The 21,865-nt window shown below is 37.5% G+C and overlaps 1 protein-coding gene across 6 annotated transcripts in view; it reads left to right on the forward strand.

The window, feature by feature from the left end:
- The window catches only part of AK9 (adenylate kinase 9), a 124,123-nt gene that overhangs the window by 76,077 nt on the left and 26,181 nt on the right, over window positions 1–21,865 (forward strand). For all 6 annotated transcript variants that reach the window (XM_046674576.1, XM_046674580.1, XM_046674582.1 and 3 more), the window contains 5 exons: window positions 4,256–4,468; window positions 7,954–8,214; window positions 9,167–9,291; window positions 12,129–12,348; window positions 18,637–18,702. In XM_046674576.1, coding sequence (XP_046530532.1) covers window positions 4,256–4,468; window positions 7,954–8,214; window positions 9,167–9,291; window positions 12,129–12,348; window positions 18,637–18,702 — 885 coding nt within the window. The remainder of the gene's footprint in view (window positions 1–4,255; window positions 4,469–7,953; window positions 8,215–9,166; window positions 9,292–12,128; window positions 12,349–18,636; window positions 18,703–21,865) is intronic.

The raw sequence follows: 21,865 nt of genomic DNA on the forward strand, positions 1-21,865 counted from the left end.
ATCTTTCAGGCTCTTCCAGATGGGTGGTCGTTTTCTCTTTTTCTTTTGGCTCAGTGGGGTTCAGGTCTATTGCTGGAGTGCTTTAGGTGACACGTTCCCAAAAGTTGTGAAAGGCAAAGTGACTTCTCTCCATGTAGGTCAGGAGTGTAGAGCAGAAAGGCCACCTGTTGGTTGCTGAGGCCTGGGACAAGCCCAGTTACCTAGATTCCTCATACTTGCCCAGATGCTGGGTCAGGAAGGACTCCTCCCATCCATACAGCTTTTTCTTGGTCTTTTGCAGACCAGAGAGACCACAAACACTCCTGGGTGGTAGTTGCTGGTGCTAACATTCCCCCAGGAAATCCACAGATCTCTGCAAACAAAATACCTCCTAGGACTTATCATCCTAATACTCTGGTCCCTCTGATGTTTGTCTCCAGGCACTCATCCAGCCCATAGCAGCAAAGAGTGCTGTGCAGTCTCCTCCCTTCAGATGTCCTTGGATACCAGCCACCAGTAGCTATTTAACACTGAGGAGGTGGGGGAGAAAGGACGGGAGGGTCTTCAGATCACCATCTTTCCAGAATCTCTTGCTCCAAGACCCCACTACCACCAACACCACCACACACACATACCTCACATTCTATTTCTAAAATTTATTTAAAGATAATTCTAGGCCAACTCATTATAAAGAAAAACTGAAGTCAAAAAATGTATGCCATTTATAACAATTAATTGTAAAAACAAAATGACTCAAATGGATCAAGATATGAAAAGCAAATGCTAGCCAAAAAAAAAAAGAAGAAATGACATTCTGAATATCAGTAAAACTCGAATTCAAGGAGAAATGCATTAAAACAACAAAAAAGATATTTTATATTGTCAACGATAAACAAAGCCAGGTACTAGTTAAAGAGATAAGGACTGATTTTAATCAGAAATAACTATTGCAATTGTGAACTGAACTCCACTTTGTACAGAGGTGACTGGACGTTTTACAGGGAGAATTAGGGAGTAAGGAGGGGGACAAGCAGGAGCTCCGTAGAGTCAGGAAAGTGAAAATTCACGAGGGGTTAGTCAGTGGAAACTCGATTAGACCAGCCATGTCTGCTAGCTGGCAATTGTGGAAGTTAGGATTCTGTGCTCCCACAGAGACTGGGAGACAGGGGCCCTGTCCTCAGGTGTTGGCTGGAACAAACAGTAGATTTTGGGGGCAGCCCTGAGTTTTCTCAGGCAGACACTTCAAGGTGGGGGTAGGGTCATCTCAGGGAGGTGGCCTTGAGCTGTTAGAAGCTATGTTAGTGTTTAAGTCTTTTTTTTCCCAAGCCTAATTAAGATATAATTGACATATAACGTTTTGTAAGTTTAAGGTGTATGACATGATGATTTATGTATATATTATGAAATGATTATGAACATAAGGTTAGTTAACATGTCCACCACTTCACATAATTACAATTTTTTTGGTGATGAGAACATTTAAGATCTATTCTTTTAGCAACTTTCAAGTAGATAATACATTACTGTTAACTATAGTCACCATTCTGTACATTAAGATTCCCAAAACTTATTCATCTTATAACTGGGAGTTTGTACCCCTTGACCCCTGGCAACTACCATTCTATTCTCTGTTTCTATGAGTTTGGCTTTTTTTCCCCCTAGATTCCACATATAAGTGAAATCATACAACATTTGTCTTTCTCTGTCTCGCTTATTTCACTTAGCATAATATCCTCAAGGACCATCCAAGTTGCCACAAATGGCAGGATTTCCTTCTTTTTCTATGGCTGAATAATATTCAGTTGTATATACATAGACCACAATTTCTTTATCCATTCATCTGTCAATATGCAAGTCTTTATAGAACAAGGTTAAAGCCTGGTTGAGAAGAGGGCTCAGAGAAGCAGGACTAGAGTTTGGTCAAGTAAAGAATCTTTGTCAATACTAATAAGAGGAATAAGGAATGTAGATAGTATAACAATTACAAATCTTATGTACAAAATAACAGCATAAGTATATATGAAACAAAATCTTAGAAATACGAGGAATATGATGCTACTGCAGTACAGTCTTAGTACAGTCCTTTAATGTGTCTCAGAAATTGACAGGTTACACAGACAAATAATAAATAAGATAATGAAGATTTGATAAACACCCTAAATAAGCTTATTCTAATCAGTAGAGAACTCTGTACCCATAAAAAGCAAACATTGTCTTTAATGCTCATGTAAGAGTTCACAAAGAAAATCAAAGCAAATTATAAAGAGTAGAAATCTTCCACACCAGATTCTCTGATCACAATGCAATAAAACAAAAAATTAACCCCAGAAGGACAGTTCCTTATCCCCCAATATAAACATTTGAAATTAAAATATATATATACATATTTTCTTTCTAAATGCTAATGAGTTAAATAAGAAATCAAAAATGAAACTACAGTCTACTTAAAACTAATTACAATTTTTTAATTATTTTTTAAATTAAAATTTTTAATAAAAATTAAAAATTAAAAACATTGATTAAAAGATCATATATAAAAGCTTTGTTGTATGGCAGAAATAGAAATTAGAATTGCCAGATTTTAAAAAAAAACCATGATACCCAATAAAATTTGAATTTGAGACAAATAAATATTTTTTTATATAAGGTACATGCTTATGTCTGGTACATACTAAAAATTATTTTTTAACTGAAATTCAGACATAACTGGGGAGCCTGCATTTTTATTTGCTAAGTTTGGCAACCCTTCTTTAAAGTGCATTTATTGAAAAACAAGAAGAGTGGAAAAGTTAAGTAAGCATTCAAATCAAGAACCTGGGAAAAAAACCAACAAAATAAACCAAAAGAAAGTAGAAAGACGATTAAAGGCAAAAATTAACCAAACAGGAAAACAAGACAAAATAAAAACAGTAGACCTAATTTCAAAAACTGAAAAGTTGATTTTCTGATGAGCAATAAAATAGACAAACTTCTGGCAAGTTGAATAAGGTAAAAAGAAGCAACAATAAATAACATTTGAAACAGAAATGGGTATATAATCAGATAAAAAAGAAAGTCTTTTTAAAATTACAGGAAATTTATACTAATAACATTTTAAAGTCAAGATGAGAAAGATTTTCAAAATATCAATTACTCAAATTTGCTTAGGAAGAAAGACAAAAGTTGAGCAAACGAACATAATAGAGGGGAGTTAAAGGTCATTTCTAATGTACCTTTATTGATGAGATAATTCCGATATTGTTTAAACTCTTCCACATCACAGGAAAAGATCAATGCCTCGCAGCTCATTTTGAAGCCTGCATAACCCTGATACAAAAACTGAACAAGAATGGTGCAAGAAAAGTATAGATTAGTCTCATCTTTGCACCTTTTCAGGAAGTTGTTCGTTATATCTTGTTTTGGGGAAAAAAAGGGACGTGTTGTAGAGTAATCATGTAAAGTTTTATTCCGTTGGTATTTTTTAAAGTACTGTATTTTTGTCTAAATATATGTCTATTTTTGTATGTATAGTGGTAGGATATGCTTAGAAAAAAGGGTCTGGAAGGACACATAAAACTGTTAAACATATTGATATAGTATTATAAGGGAAAAGGTGAGAGGAGATTTTCATTTTTTATGCATTGTGATGTGTTTTGAATATTTTTACAATAAGCATGTATTTTACAAAACAGAAAATTATTTTTAAATGCACTTCCACTGCTTTAAGTAAATTGCAAGAATCCTTAAAGGACTTTACACATTTTTTTTTAACGCAAATGAAAATTACACATTTCCAACTGAACTAAGTAAAGTATTTCCAAATTCTTATTTGATTACATACCCACTTAGTAGGAAACAAAGCAGATCCTGAGGCATCTCCCATTTGATTGTCAGTGGGGGAGAAGTGGTGGCCCTGACTCAGCTTTTACTTCCTGGGAATAATTTTATTTTAGACGCTGACCTCGTAGTGACCCTAGACCAGCGTATCCTGGGGCTTTTCATCACACCTTTGTCTGCAGAGGTCTGGGGACTCCTCACTCTCAGTTCTACTTTGCTTTCTTTATGAAAAATCTTTCTGAAAATAAAGAAGCTTCAGATGTGAACTTAGAGGGATATGAGAAACTGATTTTTAAAATGAAATAAAATGGTATACAGACTGGCCTTCTGTGGATTGTTTTAAAGGTGTATTGTTATGGATTAAATATTATTCCAGATGCATTATTTTTTAAAATTCTGTTTAGTATTGCTTCAGTATACTTTTTAATAATGTTCTCCAAACTCTGAATAATATTTCTAGAATGAAGACAGAATTAAAGAGAAGAGGAGGCATTTGGGAGACACAAAACACTTTTGCCCAGTGGTTCTCAAAGAAAACTTCATCCTACGGCCATGCAACACAGAAGAATCAGCTAAATATCGAGAAAATATCTACTACTTTTCAAGTCCTGAAGCTAAAGAAAAGTTTTTGGAGCATCCTGAGGAGTACGTGGCTGGTAAAGAACCATTAAAGGTGAAAACAATATTCCTGTCCTAATGATCGCCCCTGAGTCCTTTTTTAGGGACTAATTAATTACTTCCGCCATTTTACTTAATAGTGAAGTCCCCGTTGTTATCTGATATGACAATATAGGGAAAATATCTCAGTTCCAAGAACAACTTTTTGGAATATAACATAAAATAATTATCTATTTTGATTTCTACAGTAATGTCTTGTTTCAAACCAACACTTACTGTCTTTTTAGCTGAAGTGAAAAGACAGCTGAATCTGCTGCTTACTGTATTAAAGGCAAGCTATGCTGGTTAGTCTCTGCAGGAGAGCAGTCTGTCAATTATAAGATTACAAGGATTCTGGGGAAGGGTGCGATTCAGGGGTCAGTGGACTTTCAGTGGATTGACATCTGTAGGTGTGGGATTACCGTTGTTGACCTGGTTCACACTCAGAGACATGATTTTAGGGGCAAGTCCACGCCCAAATGGTTGACTCTCAGGAGTGAGGGTTGACTCTGATTTGTTGGGTTACAAAACAATGTTCTCTGAGGTGAGTTGTCCTTGATAATTAAACCATTTTAAAACTGGATCAAGTGGCTACTGTTGCCATGGCTTTAGAACAATCAGTGTTTTCCTAAGTTTGTGGGAACGTTTTTTTTCTTACTTGTTTATCACCATTGGAACAGTTTTCTATATTCTTTAAAAAATATTTGTTAAAGCCAGACACAAAAGAACAAATACTGTATGATTCCACTTATACAAGGCACCTAGAATAGGCAATTTCACAGGACAGAGAATAGAATAGTGGTTGCCAGGGCCTAGGAGGAGCGGGGGATGGGAGTTCTTGTTTCATGGGTACAGAGTTCCACTTTGGGACGATGAAAAAGTGCTGGAGAGAGAGAGTGGCGATAGTTGTGCAACATTGTGAGTGTCCTTAATGCCACTGAATACACACTTGAAAATGGTTAAAATGGTAAATTTTATGTTATGTTTATTTTACCGCAATAATAAAAGAATACATTATGGCAATATTGTATTCATTTTCTAAAATAAAGTGCACACATAACTGTACCAGCTTTAGACAAGAGCCTTCATTTTTATGTTTTATTTTCTCATCCTCTTCCACATCAATATATATTCTTCCCAATGCATATTCTATTTTACAATCTGTTTTCTCACTTAACATTATATCAATAAAAGTTTATATATTTTTACATAGATCTCATAATACTTAATCCTTTTGATATACCATTTAAACATCCAATTTATTGTTAGACATTTTTTCACAGTATTTTTCATAGCGTGATTTTGCCATCATGAATTTGAAGTAGCGTCGAGGAAATCTTTGGGCATATTGTCCTTTGTTTCTCTTGAATTATATTGTTAGTATAATTCCCTAGATTACAAAATCAAAATATATAGAACACAATAAATTGTCACTACTTTCAATAGCAGCAATGCCTTCTTAAACAGAACATATAGAACATGATTTAAACTCTTCTGGATCATTTGGGCATTTTCATGAACCTCCATTTTTATATGGTGCCCATGGGGACTATTGGCATATATGGGTGGTTGTACCTTCCCGCACTGCTGGTGTTGGGACTCATTTAGGGACTGTGGCCTTTTCTTTTTGTTGTTCTTGCTTTATTTCCTCTCAGTCCGTTTTGCTGCTTGTGATCTGTTGCTTTGTTTTACACAAATCCATGTGGATAAGAGCCTGAAATCTTGATAGTGATTTTACAGGTTTTCTGCAGAGCATCAAGTATGCTAGGTTTGCCAGCAACATTTTTCTTCACTAACCAGCTTCTTTAATATGCTCTGAATTCCAGACGGCTCTAATTGCCCAAAGTTTAACCTGTCAATGAGGGAGATGTTACTCCAGCAATTTTATCGCTGAGGGATTTAAAGTGTGATCTAAAAGTATGGTGTGAGACTGCAGCTGCATAATTTCATACTGTTCTCAAGTCTCTCTATTTTGCGTTACTTATTTTGTGAGGCCTCAGTTGACTTGAGTCTTGTCACATGCCCAATTCTTGAACTAATGATGGAATCAATTCCACCGGCAGCACGTAAACTGAGAGTGATGAAGGGTGGTCTCCCAGAGGGGAATCCAGATATGGTTAACAGACGAATGAATAAATGCTGGGTGGCAAAATCAGCAGATATTTATATCGTGTCTTCCTCTTGCTTCTGTGGGATTTTCAAACTCTTGTTTTGTTGAAACACATTTTCAGCTAACTCTCTTCATATCTGAAAATGTCATCCTTTGGCTCCTATATATATTTGACAATTTGTATGGGCATAGAATTCCAGGTTGCAAATCACTCCCTTTCAGAATATTAAAGATATTGCTTTACTGTGTGCTAGCATCCAGTGTCTCTAGGCTATTTTAATCCCTTTGTAGGTAAGCTTTATTTTTTAAGTATCTGAAAGCTCTTAAGAGCTTCTTTTCATTCTTTGTGTTCTTAAAACTGTTCAGGATCTTTTTTATTCATTGCACTGAACACACAGTGCATGTTTAAGCTGAAATCACATGTTTTCCATGCTAGGGAATCCTAGAATTTCACAGTACTGTTGAACTTTTTACTTTAGCAATCATATTTTTAATCTTAAAGCTCTTTCATTTCTCTGATAGTTCTTGTTTCAAATATTCTCTTCCTCTCTTGTGGACTTGCTATCTTCTTAAACCTCTTAAATTTCTTTAAAAAAAAATTTCTTTTCCCCTAGTCTCTGAGTTACCTAACTGCTCTTTCTTCTGTATTTCTCTGGTATATTTTTTCCTTGCATCTTTAAACTCTTCTCTGAATGTTTCCTTCCCAAGGACAGACGGTGATGAGGCGGTGCTCCTTGCTTCCCTCTGCTGTTCTCAATCCGTTACTTCCAGCCCCTTTGGGGCTCATTCTCTCCAGATACATCACATTCTCCCTGTTCCCCTTGGTGTCACCTATCAATTTCATAGTCATTTCCCCACGTACACAAAAGATTTAGCTGCTGCTTCATCCCAACTCTCACCACTGTTCGTGACAATTTCATCATCCGATGGACAATCCGTACAACTGCATCTCAGTGGGTTCTCTGGCTTCTGGCGCCCTCATCTCCTATACGAAGATTGTAGAAATTAGTGAAGGGGTCTCTAGTGTTTCATTATTAATGGGCTATTTGTTTGGTAGAGAGATGTTTTTTTATCATGCTAAGAAAGTATCTTTCCATTTTTTAAAATTAAAACTTCTCTAAATAAACAAAACTAATATTATTTTATGAAATTCCTTCTGGCACATGATATCTAGATGATCTTATGGTTGTTGATGCTCCCTGAGGGCCATTGTTGATGCAATGTATCATTTTAGTTGATATCCTAAAATGTGGAAATATCCTTGAGTTTGTGAAGTGATAATTCAGTCTTAGGGAGGGCAGTTAAGAAGTCTTATGTTTTCTAAATTACTCAAAACTTCCTTTTTTTCACTCTTCTGCCCTACCTCTCCCTGACCCACCCCTCCATGGCAGGCTCCACCATTAAGAATATGCCTTTTGGGTCCGCACGGCTCTGGCAAAACTGTCTGTGGAAGACAGCTGGCAGAAAAACTGGGCATTTTCCACATTCAGTTTGAAGAGTTTCTTCAAGAAAAACTAATGCTCAAAACTGAGAAGAAAATTGGACCTGAATTTGAGGAAGATTCTGAGGAAGAACAACTTGCAAGACAAGAACTTGAAGAGCTGGCAAGTCAGGCCAACATTACGATTGAGGAAGAAAACACCAAGAAGCCGGTAGTAATATTAATACTCTCTTGGCAGATATTTGTGCTTACAGGCATTACTTTTGGGAAGTAAAATATAAGCGGTATAAAACTCTATAAAGTTTCTAAGAAGAAGAAGAAATAACCCGTGAAAGTCATTTAAGAATCATCCTCCCCATGTGTTAAATAAAGATCTTATTGCTCATCTAGAACATAAAATACTGAGTTTTACATGACTGCAAGAAAAATTGGAAAAGCTTTCCCTGACAAGACTGTTGTACAGCATTTATTTGGGACTATGTTATTTGATTTGATATGTCTGACCTAGAATATAAGATTTTCCATTATTATGTTCTTGGTTTTCTATCAAATATCATAAAAGTCTGCCCCAACGCCAGTAGAGATCTCAAAATTTTAAATTCCAATGATGCCTCAGAAGAAAGTTTGTATGTGTTTCTTAGGTGGTTTCTATCTGGGGTTGTAAAGAGAAAGTTCTTAATTCTAACTCACTTTTTAACCAATTCTCGTATAGCAAGACCCTTTTCTTCTCAAATGCTCCCCCGTAAATGGACGCAGGTACAGATTGTATTCCAGATGACTACCTGGCTGGCCCATCCTTTAATCAATATCTAGGTTGAATAATTTTAAGAGAGATGACAAAAGTCAGTTAAGCCTTATAGGTGTGTGGTATAGATTGAACAAGGTTTTAGCAAAAAGTGATGAGACAGATATCCTGAGACCATGTATGAAAATCAATCATGCTCATCACTGGTAACTCCCCTTAGCTACAGTAGATATAATTTAATACTTAAAACCGTATTAAATATTAGTTTAAAGAAAATTTTTAAATGTTCACAAGCAATGGTGTAAAAAAATGACCTGAGAAAAAGAGGTCTTATCCTAATCAACTATGTAAAGATAGTATTATTTATTAATATGGAATTTTAAATTTGGGGGGTTTCTTTTCTGATTCTTGTTTTTAGCCTCCAGAAGTACAACTTACAGAAGAAGAAGAAACAATCCGAGCAAGTCTAATGGAAAATGAGCCATTGCCTCCCGAAATTCTTGAAGTAATTCTTTCTGAGTGGTGGCTTCAAGAACCAATACGGTATCTTAATTGATATTAGATTATACATTTACTGACTTTTATTTGCTTTATTATTAAATGTTAAAAATGCAATCCAACACAAATTTAAGAATTTTCTCCTTTATACTGGTGTAAATTGGTGATTCTACACATTAAAAACATCTAGAGAATTGTTTTAAAAATACTGATACCAGAGTCCCCACCCCAGAACAATTGAATCAATATCTCTAGGAGTGTGAGATTGGGACCCAGCCATCGGTATTTTTGGGGAGCTCCCCAGGTGATTCTAATGTGTAGTCGAGGTGGAGAACTCATGTTCTAAACCCATGTGTGCTAGTGATGGACTGGACTCTTCCTTGTAGCCTTTTAACAATTACAATTAAGACCACTTAATAGCTGTCCATAGTGTTATCCCTTTGCCAAAAGCCATGAACGAGCCTGACCCCAGACAGGACAAGGACAAGCTTAAGACTCTCCAGGTCAGGTCACCAGAGTTTAAAACTTCCCCTCGACTTCCTAACCAGAATCTCTTGCCCTGGAATCCACCAGAAGAAAGTGAAATGGTATTTATAGTACTGATAACAGCAAACACTTATATGGAACTTACTATGTGCCAGGTACTATTCTACTCTATCTCATTCATATCCATTTACTTAATCCTTACAACTACCCTATGGGATAGAAACCTTTATTATCTCGTTTTGGAGATAAGGAAACTATATCATAGAGAATTCAAATAACTGGCCATTCCCTGTGCTTCCCTGGGCACTCTCGTTTGCTTAGTCCCTGGCCTAAATGAGTGAGGGGGATTGTTACTCGTCAGCTTTGATTTTAATTTTCTCTTCCTTCAATTAGATCAATAGTTATAGTACACATACGCAGGTTGCCTGCAACACATGGGTTGTTCTTCATTAATTTAGCTCCGGACCTCACACTATACATTAAAAAAAAAAAAAAAGCATATCAATTGAAGAATTGAAAGTAAAAAGTGAAATGGTAAAAGCCTAAATAAAATAGCTGAATATTATGCAACCATTAAAATTTATTATAATAAAGAATTTGTAATACCATGAGAAATTTTATTATATAATGTCAAGTTTGAAAAAGTAAACGCAAAATCATTTATAGAATGATAGATGTACATATGAAGAACAAACTGGAAAGAAACAAAACAACATGTCAATAACCTCTGGGATATAAGATTATGGATAACTTTGTCTTTTTTATGCTTTTCTCTTATTTTCCAATTTTTCTATGGTGGGATTTGTTGCTTTTATAATCAGGAAAAGATTGAACACATTTTAAAAAGGCTATTGCATTAGTCCTGGAGAAACATAATGAGAGCCTGAACTAAGGTGTAATGGTAGAAATAGAAATGTGGGTACAGAAGATGGCATGCCAGGACTTAGCTATTATGCGTAAGAAGTAAGGGAATTGAGGGAGGGGTGCAAATGCCTGTGAAGTTTGGCACCTGAGTGCTAGTGAGTCAGAAGGAAGAGCAGGGTGAAGGTGTAACAGTGGTCTGATTTTTGACAGTATGATGCATATGTAATTCCTGAAGGACACTCAGATGGAGAAACTAAGCAGCTTTTTGAAAATTCTGAATCAAAACTGAGAAGAGAGGTTGGGTGTAGAGATAAAGGTTTTTAAGTCATTGACAAAGAAATGACAGCTGGAACCATAGGAATGAAACAGTTCCTCCCAGAAGAGATTGTGCTGAAGGCATCTCTAAAGAAAAGGACACATATCTTACAGCCAATCTATGGAAAGTTGCCCATTTAATAAGATGGGAAACATCTTTAAATGTCAGTTAAGGGCTGAAACTCTCAAATGCTCATGAAAGCCTTGTTCAAATTAAGAAGAAAACATGTTTAAATGTAAACATTTAAAACAAACCAAATTTTAGATAAACAAGATAAACTCTTATTCAAAAGGGAACCAATATTGACTCTCTCAACTAAACAGAGCCAAGATCTCAAAGCCTGATTGTTTTATAAGTACTCCACAATGAAAACGTGTTAACATTCCAATTATTTTCCTGATCCTTAAAGTTTCATCATATTTGGGCAAGTCTGACAATCCTATTTGAATATAATCATCTTACACATATGAGCCAGGATACATATATTAATAATTGCCGGGGCCAGCCCAGTGGCACGGCAGTTAAGTGCACACATTCTGCTTCAGCGGCCCAGGGTTCACAGGTTCAGATCCCGGGTGTGGACATGGCACTGCTTGGCAAGCCATGCTGTGGTGGGCACCCCACATATAAAGTAGAGGAAGATGGGCACAGATGTTAGCTCAGGGCCAGTCTTCCTCAGCAAAAAGAGGAGGATTGGCGGCAGTTAGCTCAGGGCTAATCTTCTTCAAAAAAAAATTGTCATTGGTTATAGGGTGACTCGGGGAAGAGGGTATGAATTGTCTCATGAAAGAAAGCATTATTAGAAGAAAAACTACTAAATGACGAAGATTCCCTCTAATGGTGAGCTGGCCAAGCATACTCTTTACATAAAAAGTGATTCACTCATTAGGCTGGGCATTCCTCCCAAGCAGAGAATTTATTTTCTCTTAATTTTTCATCAAATATTAAGATTATTTACAATTAAAGAGAACTTATCTGTGCTATAAATATAAGTATAAAACATTATAATTTTAATCTAATTCAATATATTTGGGAGAAGAAACACCATGTTTACACAAGTAGAAATATTAAAAAAAAGATACCACAGTAAACTTTTTAAACTATTCATCACACATCTTATATAAAGTTGATTTATCAATGCTTTTTTCATTTTTAAGTTAATATTTATAATATAATATTTGAAGCAAATAAAGTAAATAATGAAATTTCCACATAGTTCCACAGGTTTTATATTAGATGGTTTCCCTCGGTATCCTGATGAGGCCCAGTTTCTGGGGGAACATGGATTTTTCCCAGATGCTGCTGTTATTATACAAGTTGATGATCAAGATATTTCTGAACGCCTCCTTCCTTCCCAAATGGAAAAGTGGAAACAGAAACAAAAGAAGAAATTAGACAGGAAAAAACTCATCAAAGAAATAAAGGCAAAAATCAAGGTATGTATCCAGTACAAAAGCATGGGAGTAAATTTGTTCAGCATCTATTCAATTTATAAAATGGTCTTTACAAAAATATTGTTTCCTGATTTTAATATCACAATCAATATGCAAATACTTTTCATCAATTATTAAGACTATTTATAATTAAAAAGTTAAGAATTATTTGAGGCCTATGTGATTATCAATGTGTTAATGTTTCTCTCTCCAAATAGAATTAAAGTTAGTGGTAGCACCAGAGTATCCTTATAACAGATCCAGGAGCAAAGTGCAAGAGGCAACCAGTGGAGCAGATCTGGAAACACAAAGAATTAAAATTTTCAGTGGCTTTTTCACCAGCTCCTGGAATGATGCCACCATCCATCAAGGCCATGTTAGCCTATAGTGAAACAAATCCTGATATTAGCTTAGAGCATCTTTTCTAAAACTGTAGTCTGAGGAGAATTCATAAAGTGTTCAAAAGTGTCACAGGGAACCCAGAAATTCCACTCCTAAGAATCTAACAGAAATGAAAACATGTCCATATAAAAATTTGTATATGAATGTTCATAACAGCATTATTCATAATAGCTAAAGAGTGGAAACAACCTAATGTCCATCAACTGATGAATGGATAAGCAAAACATGGTAGACATTCAGAGAGGGTGCCCTGGGTTCCAGTCCAAGATGGTGACATAGGAACCTCCTGAACTCACCTTCTCCCATGGACATCCTGAATCTACAGCTACACGCGAAGTAATTTGCTCTAAAAGAAATCTAGAGATTAGCTGAGTGACTCCACACATTGAGTAAATGAGAAAATACCCACAGCACCCACATCAAAACAGCTGCTGCCTGAGGGTCCAGCTCCCAATCAGTGTGTGCTGACTGGATCCTCTCCACTAGGTCACTGACAGAGTGTGGCACTCCCTCACCCACGGGGAGTCATTAAGAACAAAGAAGATGTCTTGGACAATCACAAAGATTTGAGAGACAGCCAAGAGCTCGGACCAGGCTGATGGATAAGGTTCACCTCCTACACAGACTACTCCCTCAAGGCTGGGAGAGGTGGCTGATTTATCTAATGTGCAGACACCAACACAGAGTGAAAGAAAATGAAGAAACAAAGGAATGTGTTTCAAACAAAAGAACAAGGTAACACTCCAGAAACAGACCTTATTGAAATGGAGATAAGTCATTTACCTAATAAAGAGTTCAAAATAATGGTCATAAACATGCTCACCAGTGTCAGGTGAACAGTGCACAAGCAAAGTGAGAATTTCAACAGAGATAGCAAATATAAGAAAGTATCAAACAGAAATCACTGAGCTAAGGAACAACTGAACTGAAAAACTTAACAGATGGGTTCAATAGCAGACTAGACACATAGATTAATGGAACAGAATAGAGAGCCCAGAAATAATTCCACACATAAGCATCAATTAATTTACAACAAAGGAGCCAAGACTATACAATGGGGAAATAATAGTCTCTTCAGTAAATGATGGTGGGAAAACCTGGCGGCCATATGCAAAAGAATGAAACTGGACCACTGTCTTACACTATACAAAAAATCAACTCAAAATGGATTAAAGACTTGAATGTAAGACCTGAAACCATAAAACTCCTACAAGAAAACATAAGGGGTAAGCTCCTTGACATCAGTCTTGATGATGATTTTTTTTGGATTTGACACCTAAAGCAAAAACAAACCAGTGGGACTATGTCAAATTAAAAAGCTTCTGTACAGCAAGGGAAACCATTAACAAAATGAAAAGGTAACCTACAGAACGGGAGAAAACATTTGGAAATAATGTATCTGATTAGGAGTTAAAATCCAAAATATATAAAGAACTCACACAACTCAATATCAAAAAACAAACAATTTGGGGCCAGCCCGGTGGCACAGCAGTTAAGTTCACACATTCTGCTTCAGCAGCCCGGGGTTCACCGGTTCAGATCTCAGGTGCAGACCTGCGCACTGCTTGGCAAGCCATGATGAGGCAGGCGTCCCACATATAGAGTAGAGGAAGATGGGCATGGATGTTAGCTCAGGGCCAGTCTTCCTCAGCAAAAAAAAAGAGGATTGGTAGGCAGATGTTAGCTCAGGGCTAATCTTCCTCAAAACAAACAAACAAAAAAACCCAAGCAATTCAATTAAGTAATGTACAGATGAACTGAATAGACATTTTTCCGAAGAAGACATATAAATGGCCAATAGGGTACATGAGAAAAACCAATAATTTCACTAATCATCAGGGAAATACAAATCAAAACCACAATGAGATATCACCTTACACTTGTTAGAATGGCTATCATCAAACAGACAAGAAATACCAAATGTTGGCGAGAATGTGGAGAAAGGGAACCCTGATGCACTGCTGGTGGGAATGTAAATTGGTGCAGCCACTATGGAAAACAGTATGGAGGTTCCTCAAAACATTAAAAATAGAACAACCACATGATCCAGCAATTCCACTTCAGGGTACACATCCAAAGGAAATGAAAACAGCACATTGAAGAGAGACCTGCGCTCCCATGTTCACTACAACATCATTCACAGTAGCCAAAATCTGGAAACAACCTAAATGTCTGTCAACAAATGATTGGATAAAGAAGATGTGGTGTATATATATGCCATTAAATATTACTGAGGCATGAGAAAGAAGAAAAGCCTGGTGTTTACAAGAACATGGGTGAACCTTGAGAGCATTATGCTAAGTCAAATAAGCTGATACAGAAAGACAAATACTACACAGTATCACTTAAATGTAGAATCTTAAAAAAAAAAAAGTCAAACTCATAGAAACAGAGGGTAGAAGAGTAGTTGCCAGGGGCCAGAAGGTGGGATAAATAGGGAGAGGTTGGCAAAAGGATACAAACTTTCAGCTATAAGGTGAGCAAGATCTGAGAATCTAATGTACAATGTGGGGACTATAGTTGATAACACTCTATTGAATAATTGAAATTTGCTGAGAGAGTAGAACTTATGTGTTGTCACCAAAAAAAAAAAAGATAAATATGTAAAATGAGGGATATGTTAATAACTAAATGGGAGGAATCTCTTCACAATGTATATGTATATCAAATCATCATGGAGTATACTTTAAATATCTTACAATTTTATAAAGCTAAATAAATAAGTGGAATAGTACTCAATATTTAAATATAAATATATAAATATAATGGAATAGTACTCAATATTTAAAAAGAATGAACTATTGATACATTCATCCAACCTACTACATGGGTGAATATCAAAATCATTGTCCTGAGTGAAAGAAGACAGGCAGAAAAAATAGTACATACTATATGATTCATTCCATTTATATGACATGTCTTGAAAGGGAAAATCTATAGATCTGGCCTCAGGTAGAAAGAATGGGGCTTTCAAATCTGGAACTAGGAAGACCAAGATGCAACATAGAGCAGTGTTAAATTATCTGAAGGGCTTCCATGCTGAAGAGAGCTTGTGGTTGTTCCATGTGGCCACAAGGGTAGGAACTACCGTTGACCGGAGGAAGGTAAAGGGAGACGTATTTCATTATTAGTAAGACTTTCCTAAAGAACCAAGGCTGAAGGCAGTGAGCTACTTGTCAATAGGTAAGCATACACTGAGTGGACATTTGGCAAGGATAGTATGGAAGAAAGCTCTCTGTAGTGTCAGAGAGTTAATCAGTTAATTCCAATTCTGAGATACTGTGACTTAAATTATTTAATACATTCTCACAACTTGATATTCATGAAATTATAGACAGCCAAAGTGTTAAAAACCGTGAAGTTCCTCTTTCACTGCTGAGACACAGTTGTCAAATTCTTCTCATCTTGCGGTTAACTGGAGGAAATCCCTTCAAGGGCGCTGCCATCCCTCCCTCTGCTCCACCACACTGAGGTTGCGTGTCCCAGGCCATCCCTGTGCCATGCAAAATCAGGCAAGCCAAGCTGTCAGCTGTCCAAGAACCATGGAAGTAAGGAGAGATGTGGACAGATACCCTTCTTCACATTGTTCTTGATGACAGTCTTCCCTTTTCTGCTGCCTGACCTCTCCGAAGAAAATGGACCAAAGTGTCTGCCAGCAAGAGGCTTTGTAAGCTTAAGAATGGAAAAGAGAAGGCACGCCAGAGCCCATTGCATGTTACCTCACTGTGGGACTTGGCACCTCTGGACGGGCGCTGACACAGAGCTCTCTGTGACGGTGGAAATGGTCTGTATCTTCACTGTCCAATACAGCAGCCATTAGCCACACATGTAGCTATTGAGCACTTGAAATGGGCTTAGTGAGGCTGAGAAAGCAAATGTTCAATTTTATGTAATTTTGATATAAATAGCCACAAGTGGCTGGTAGCTACCATATTGGACAGAGCATCTCTGGAGCAATGAAGCTCCATCCTAGACATTCCATACCCTTAGAATTTTCGGGATAGGGAACAGGACAGAGCAGGTTTCAGGAGCTAGTTTATAACCTCGTGCATTTGCTCCTTCTTTTCACACGCACCATGCTGCCCGGGTTCAGATCCCTCTCAGCTCACACCCAGCGCTCCTACAGTGACCTCCTAATCATCCTTCCTGGCTTCATCCCTGGGCCCTCCAGGCCATCCTTCTGGCTACCTCCAGACTGATCTTCCTAAAAGTCTATTTTGATCAAGCCACCCATTAAGGTCTGAACTCCTTAGTCTGACATTTAAAGCTCTCCCAATCTTGTTCCAAACCCTCTTTCTAACTTTCTCAGTTGGAACAAATACAAACCCTCCTCCTCAACACCCAACATACCATATGCTTTTCTATTCCCTTATCTGGGAGCTTCTGACTCCATCCTCACACTAGCCATGTGGCATTACATGAGTTAAACCCTCCGATTTTGTTATCTCCCCTTTACAGGGGGATAATACTGTCTGCCTTGCAGTGTGTTTTGAGCAGAAAATGAAAGACTATATATTGCAATGCTCAGAACAGTGATGGCACCTGGCAGACATAGAATAATTAGTTAAAATTCCCTGACCACTACTTATTTGAGTGAAAGGATCAGAGGAAAAATAGACTCAGAGTATGTATGTGTGTTACTGTGTATGCTTTGCATTTCTTTGAGGTGTATACAGTGGTTTCTGTGTATGTTATGAAAACACAAAGGAGACTGTTTTCACAACTCTACAGTTAAAGCACCTATGGTAAACTCTGGTTTAAAAAAACGAAATATGGGGCCGGCCCCATGGCCAAGTGGTTAAGTTCTCGCGCTCGACTGTGGTGGCCCAGGGTTTCACCCGTTCGGATCCTGGGCACGGACATGGTACCGCTCATCAGGCCACGTTGAGGCGGCGTCCCACATGCCACAACTAGAAGGACCTGCAGCTAAGATATACAACTGTGCACCAGGGTGGATTTGGGGAGATAAAGCAGTAAAACAAAAAAAGATTGGCAACAGTTGTTAGCTCAGGTGCCAATCTTAAAAAAATAAAAAAAGGAAATAATAAGAGCTTTTGTAAACTCTTACCCTCTAAAGAGCTACAGAATCTCTCTGGGGGCTCAAAAACTAAATGAATTTGATTCCATTCAGTTTTATAATTCTATCTACCAATATTTCTTGAATGTCAGAAAAACATAAATTCTCTGGAATATATACTCAGTAATTGCCAGATAAAAGCAACAGGCTCCTGTTGGCCGAGACCAGAGCCCCGGGAGTATGTCTGTAGCCACTACTCTGATCTCCCAGGATTTAAAGGGACACCAGTTCGAGAGTCCCGAGCTAATAAGCTTCGAAACCCAAAGGGTGCTGATTAATTTTCATGTAAACTTGGGGGCCGTATCAATGGATCCATTGCAGTAGATTTGGAGGCCTCTAGAAAGCCTGGAGGACCACCCATCCACCATGTCTGTGAACATATCCAAAGTACCTACACTTTCCTTATATGTTTATGTATTTTTAGATTTTTTAGGCTATTCCATTTTAATAGTATGATAAAAAATTCTCATTTTCAACAAATTGTCTCCAGGTACTTTCCTATTTCTCATATAAAATCCACCTCTCCACCTAAAGCAAACAAATAAGTAATAAATTTTGAAAAGGAGTTCTAAAATTTGTTGAAAGAGCGACTGACCCCAAGTGCTCTTTATCCCTCAGGAGGGAAATAGCCGACCGAGAGATCCAGAGGTACAAAGATGTAAGTAACATGATTACCACCATCACATACTTTGCTGGAAAGCTCACCATCATTCCATCCAAATGGTATTCCCACTTTGGGAAAAAATATTAATACATAGAAAGTAATTTTATCATTATTCGTTAAAGGTTTTAAATGTCTTTTTCCTTAACAGGATGATATGATTTCTAAAAGAAGGGCTGAACTTATAGCAGAGAGAGAGAAAAACAAGAAAGGGGAGGTAAGTAAATAAAAAATTTTTTAAAGCAGTACACCTATATATATATATATATATATATACTTTAAATCTCAATAATATAAAATAAAAAGATGCATAGAGAAAAGTCTTAAAGGAAATACACAGAGTTTATGTACAAGTAGTGAGATTATATATCATTTTCATTTTCTTTATACTTTTTGGTATTCCATAGCTGTTTACAGCGACCTTTCATTATTTTTACAATCAGAAAAGTGAACTTTTTCAAAGGAAAGAAAACCACTCAAGATGCTCAAATAATCTAATACAAAATATACTACATTAAACTCTGCTTCAGTTGGATTTTCATTTTTGGTTTTCACACTTCAGTCCATGCCACAGGAAGACAGGCTGGGAGCTTGGGAATGCGGTCTAGACAGACAGCCTGTGAAGTTGTGCTAGAATTAAAATAGAGATGATGTGGAGATAAAGCACGGAACGGGGCAGAGCCTGTGAACTCTGAGAGTTGTATACTGTGCCAGATGCTCAGTGCAGCTCCTTCTCTTCATTTGTTGATCTTTTTAAAAAGATGAACCTTGAAGATCATGGATTTTGTTTTGTTTACAGAGAAGCTATTCCCAGTTGACCTACGTCACCCAAATGCTACAGCCAAGCAATCAAGGGTGCAGAAATTGAAGAGCCGGTGTGACGAGACAAGCTAGTTCTATAAAGGCCCTGAGGCTCATATTTATACATCAGCTTAAAGTAACCCTTGTAACCAAGGCAAACGATAGGATCACCCCTGCCCTCTTCCATTTCCTCTGGTTTAAGGCATCCTCGTAACATCTTTTCAAGGCTGATCCCCCCATAATCAGATTTCCATCTGTATAAAAATGTTCAACCCAACAAGGGAAAGGAGAAAAGAAGAATAACAGAAAATACAGCTTGCTACACATGCAACCATGTATCCCCTGGTGTGGATGTGTATGTACAGAGGACTAGTGATACAATGCAACTATAACTGTGGGTCAAAACGTTGCAGAAGAGGGACCACAACAATTGTTTCTTTGTCCAAAGTATTTACAACCAGAAGTAGACCTAAGACCTTTAACTGAGAAAGTTTTGGCACCAGCTGAGGAACAAGAAGCCTCTTCTTCACTATTTAACTTGGTCTACATTCATTCAGTCAGACGGTCCATCAGCAGACCTTCAGCACTCACAGCGCGCCTGACACCATTTCCGTTACTGGAGGATCAGCCATGAATGCAATTATATGTAAATTAATAGTTACGCATAAGTTAGTTTATAATTTTTCCATTTGTTAATATTAGAATGGTGGGATTTCTTATTTTCATTCAAAGATTCAATATTCTATCTTATAAATTAAATAGGGTTTTGTAAGTTAGCCCTCCTGAGGCTTCATCTTTTATAAAATTGGCTATACATCGCACACAATTAGTATATAAAAACTGACTTTTGGAAGACAATTTCTGAGATTTTTCATGAATTAAAGGTTAAAAGTGTGTAGTGATTTTTTTCAACTCCTTTCTTGGGAATTTTATAGGCTATGTCTGCTGCTGCCTCAGACAAAGAAAGAATAAACAAAGTGTAACATCTCAAGGATCACTTAATGTGATTGTTATAATCGGTTAATGCGACATCCTGGTCCAGTCCATCCTGACTCCACATAGACCCCGGAGCTTGCTTTCATGAACAGAACCAGCCGCCTTATTATTTGCCTCTTTGAGCAGAATATGCAGCTCCATGACTCACCTTTTTACAACTAATTGGGCAACCATATGCGGATAAAGCCCTTCCCTGGTTTGTATTCTCACCCTTAACAAAAATCATTGCCATTACTGTCTGAATTTTTAGCAGCAGATAAAACACTTTTAACATGAGAAATCACTTCCAAGTCTCAAGGGGACCACTTGCATGAATTTCATAGGAAAATGTCGCCATCTGGTGGAATTTTAGTCTCCAGGCGTGACGAAAGAATATTCTACACTCCAACCCCTTCATGTCGAGATTTTCCTGGTATACCTCCAACTCCTCAGAGACCTTGCTTCTCCTCCTACTGCTCGCTTCAGACTCCTGGCTCTCTTCCTGTCCACTGGCTCCTTCTCTGGTGCCCGGGTCTCTTCTATCAAGTGTTGGGTAGCCACAGGCAGGAGAAAGCCAAGACAAGCCAGGACAAGCCAGGACGGGGAGCCAGGACAGCAAGTAAGCAGAACTGTTAAGAGACACTGCCCGAGTGAATGGTTGACACACATGCATACCCTAAGTACTGAGAGGAAGCCAAAGTCAGGGTCCAAATGAGGTTGAAACAAGGTTCAAGACCAAGTACCAGGCCAAGACCATCCCCAACACATTCTAGGGAGAAGGCAGAGTGTATAGGCCCAAAGGTCTATGTGCAGAGGGCTTTTGGGGATGGAACAGCAAGCAAAAGTGTGCGTGGGGCATGCAGGCTGGGGATTAAGTTTCAAGGCACTGAACCATACAGTTTAGAATAGGGTCTCAAATCCAGAATGAGAAGCAACCTCACTTCGCAGTGTAAGAAGAGTATCTAGTGTCTGAGTGACATGCGTCTGTACTGGGAAGGGCCTTGGAACTCTGACAGCTCCCGTGCTTCTCCTTCTTCCGTGTCTTCATTTCTTCTCTCATTTCCTCCCCAACTGTAAGCATTCTGACGATGCTCTCCATCGGTCTCCTGACGTAGCCTACATCTCCAGATGTAGCCTATTTCCTACCTTCCCCTACCGATAGAAAGTTATGAGACAGCTTACCCCAAATCTAGCCCTATTTCTCTGAAACTACGACTTCTATTTGTTTTCTGTTTGTCCCCTCTGTTTTCTGTTTCCCCTTTCCAGCTCCTCTGGGATTATTTGAACAATTATTATTTATTATTTGGATTATTTTAGAAATCCATTTTAATTCTCCATTGGCTTTTTAGTTATACCTCTATGTAGTTTTTAGTGGTTGCTCTCAAATTACATATACATCCTTAGCTTTTCACATTCTACTTAGAGTCAATATTATCCCACGTGATATTTTAGAAACCTTGTGACTGCATAAGTCCATTTACTCCCACCCCCACTCCCCCTACATCATTTATGCTCTAGTTGTTGGGTTTTACAATGAAATACATTATAAATATTACATTTCTCCACAAGAAAAATTTACAGTTTTTGTTTTAAACAGTCATATG

The sequence above is a fragment of the Equus quagga genome, chromosome 11, assembly GCF_021613505.1.
Source record: "Equus quagga isolate Etosha38 chromosome 11, UCLA_HA_Equagga_1.0, whole genome shotgun sequence".
In the NCBI taxonomy this organism is placed as follows: domain Eukaryota; kingdom Metazoa; phylum Chordata; class Mammalia; order Perissodactyla; family Equidae; genus Equus; species Equus quagga.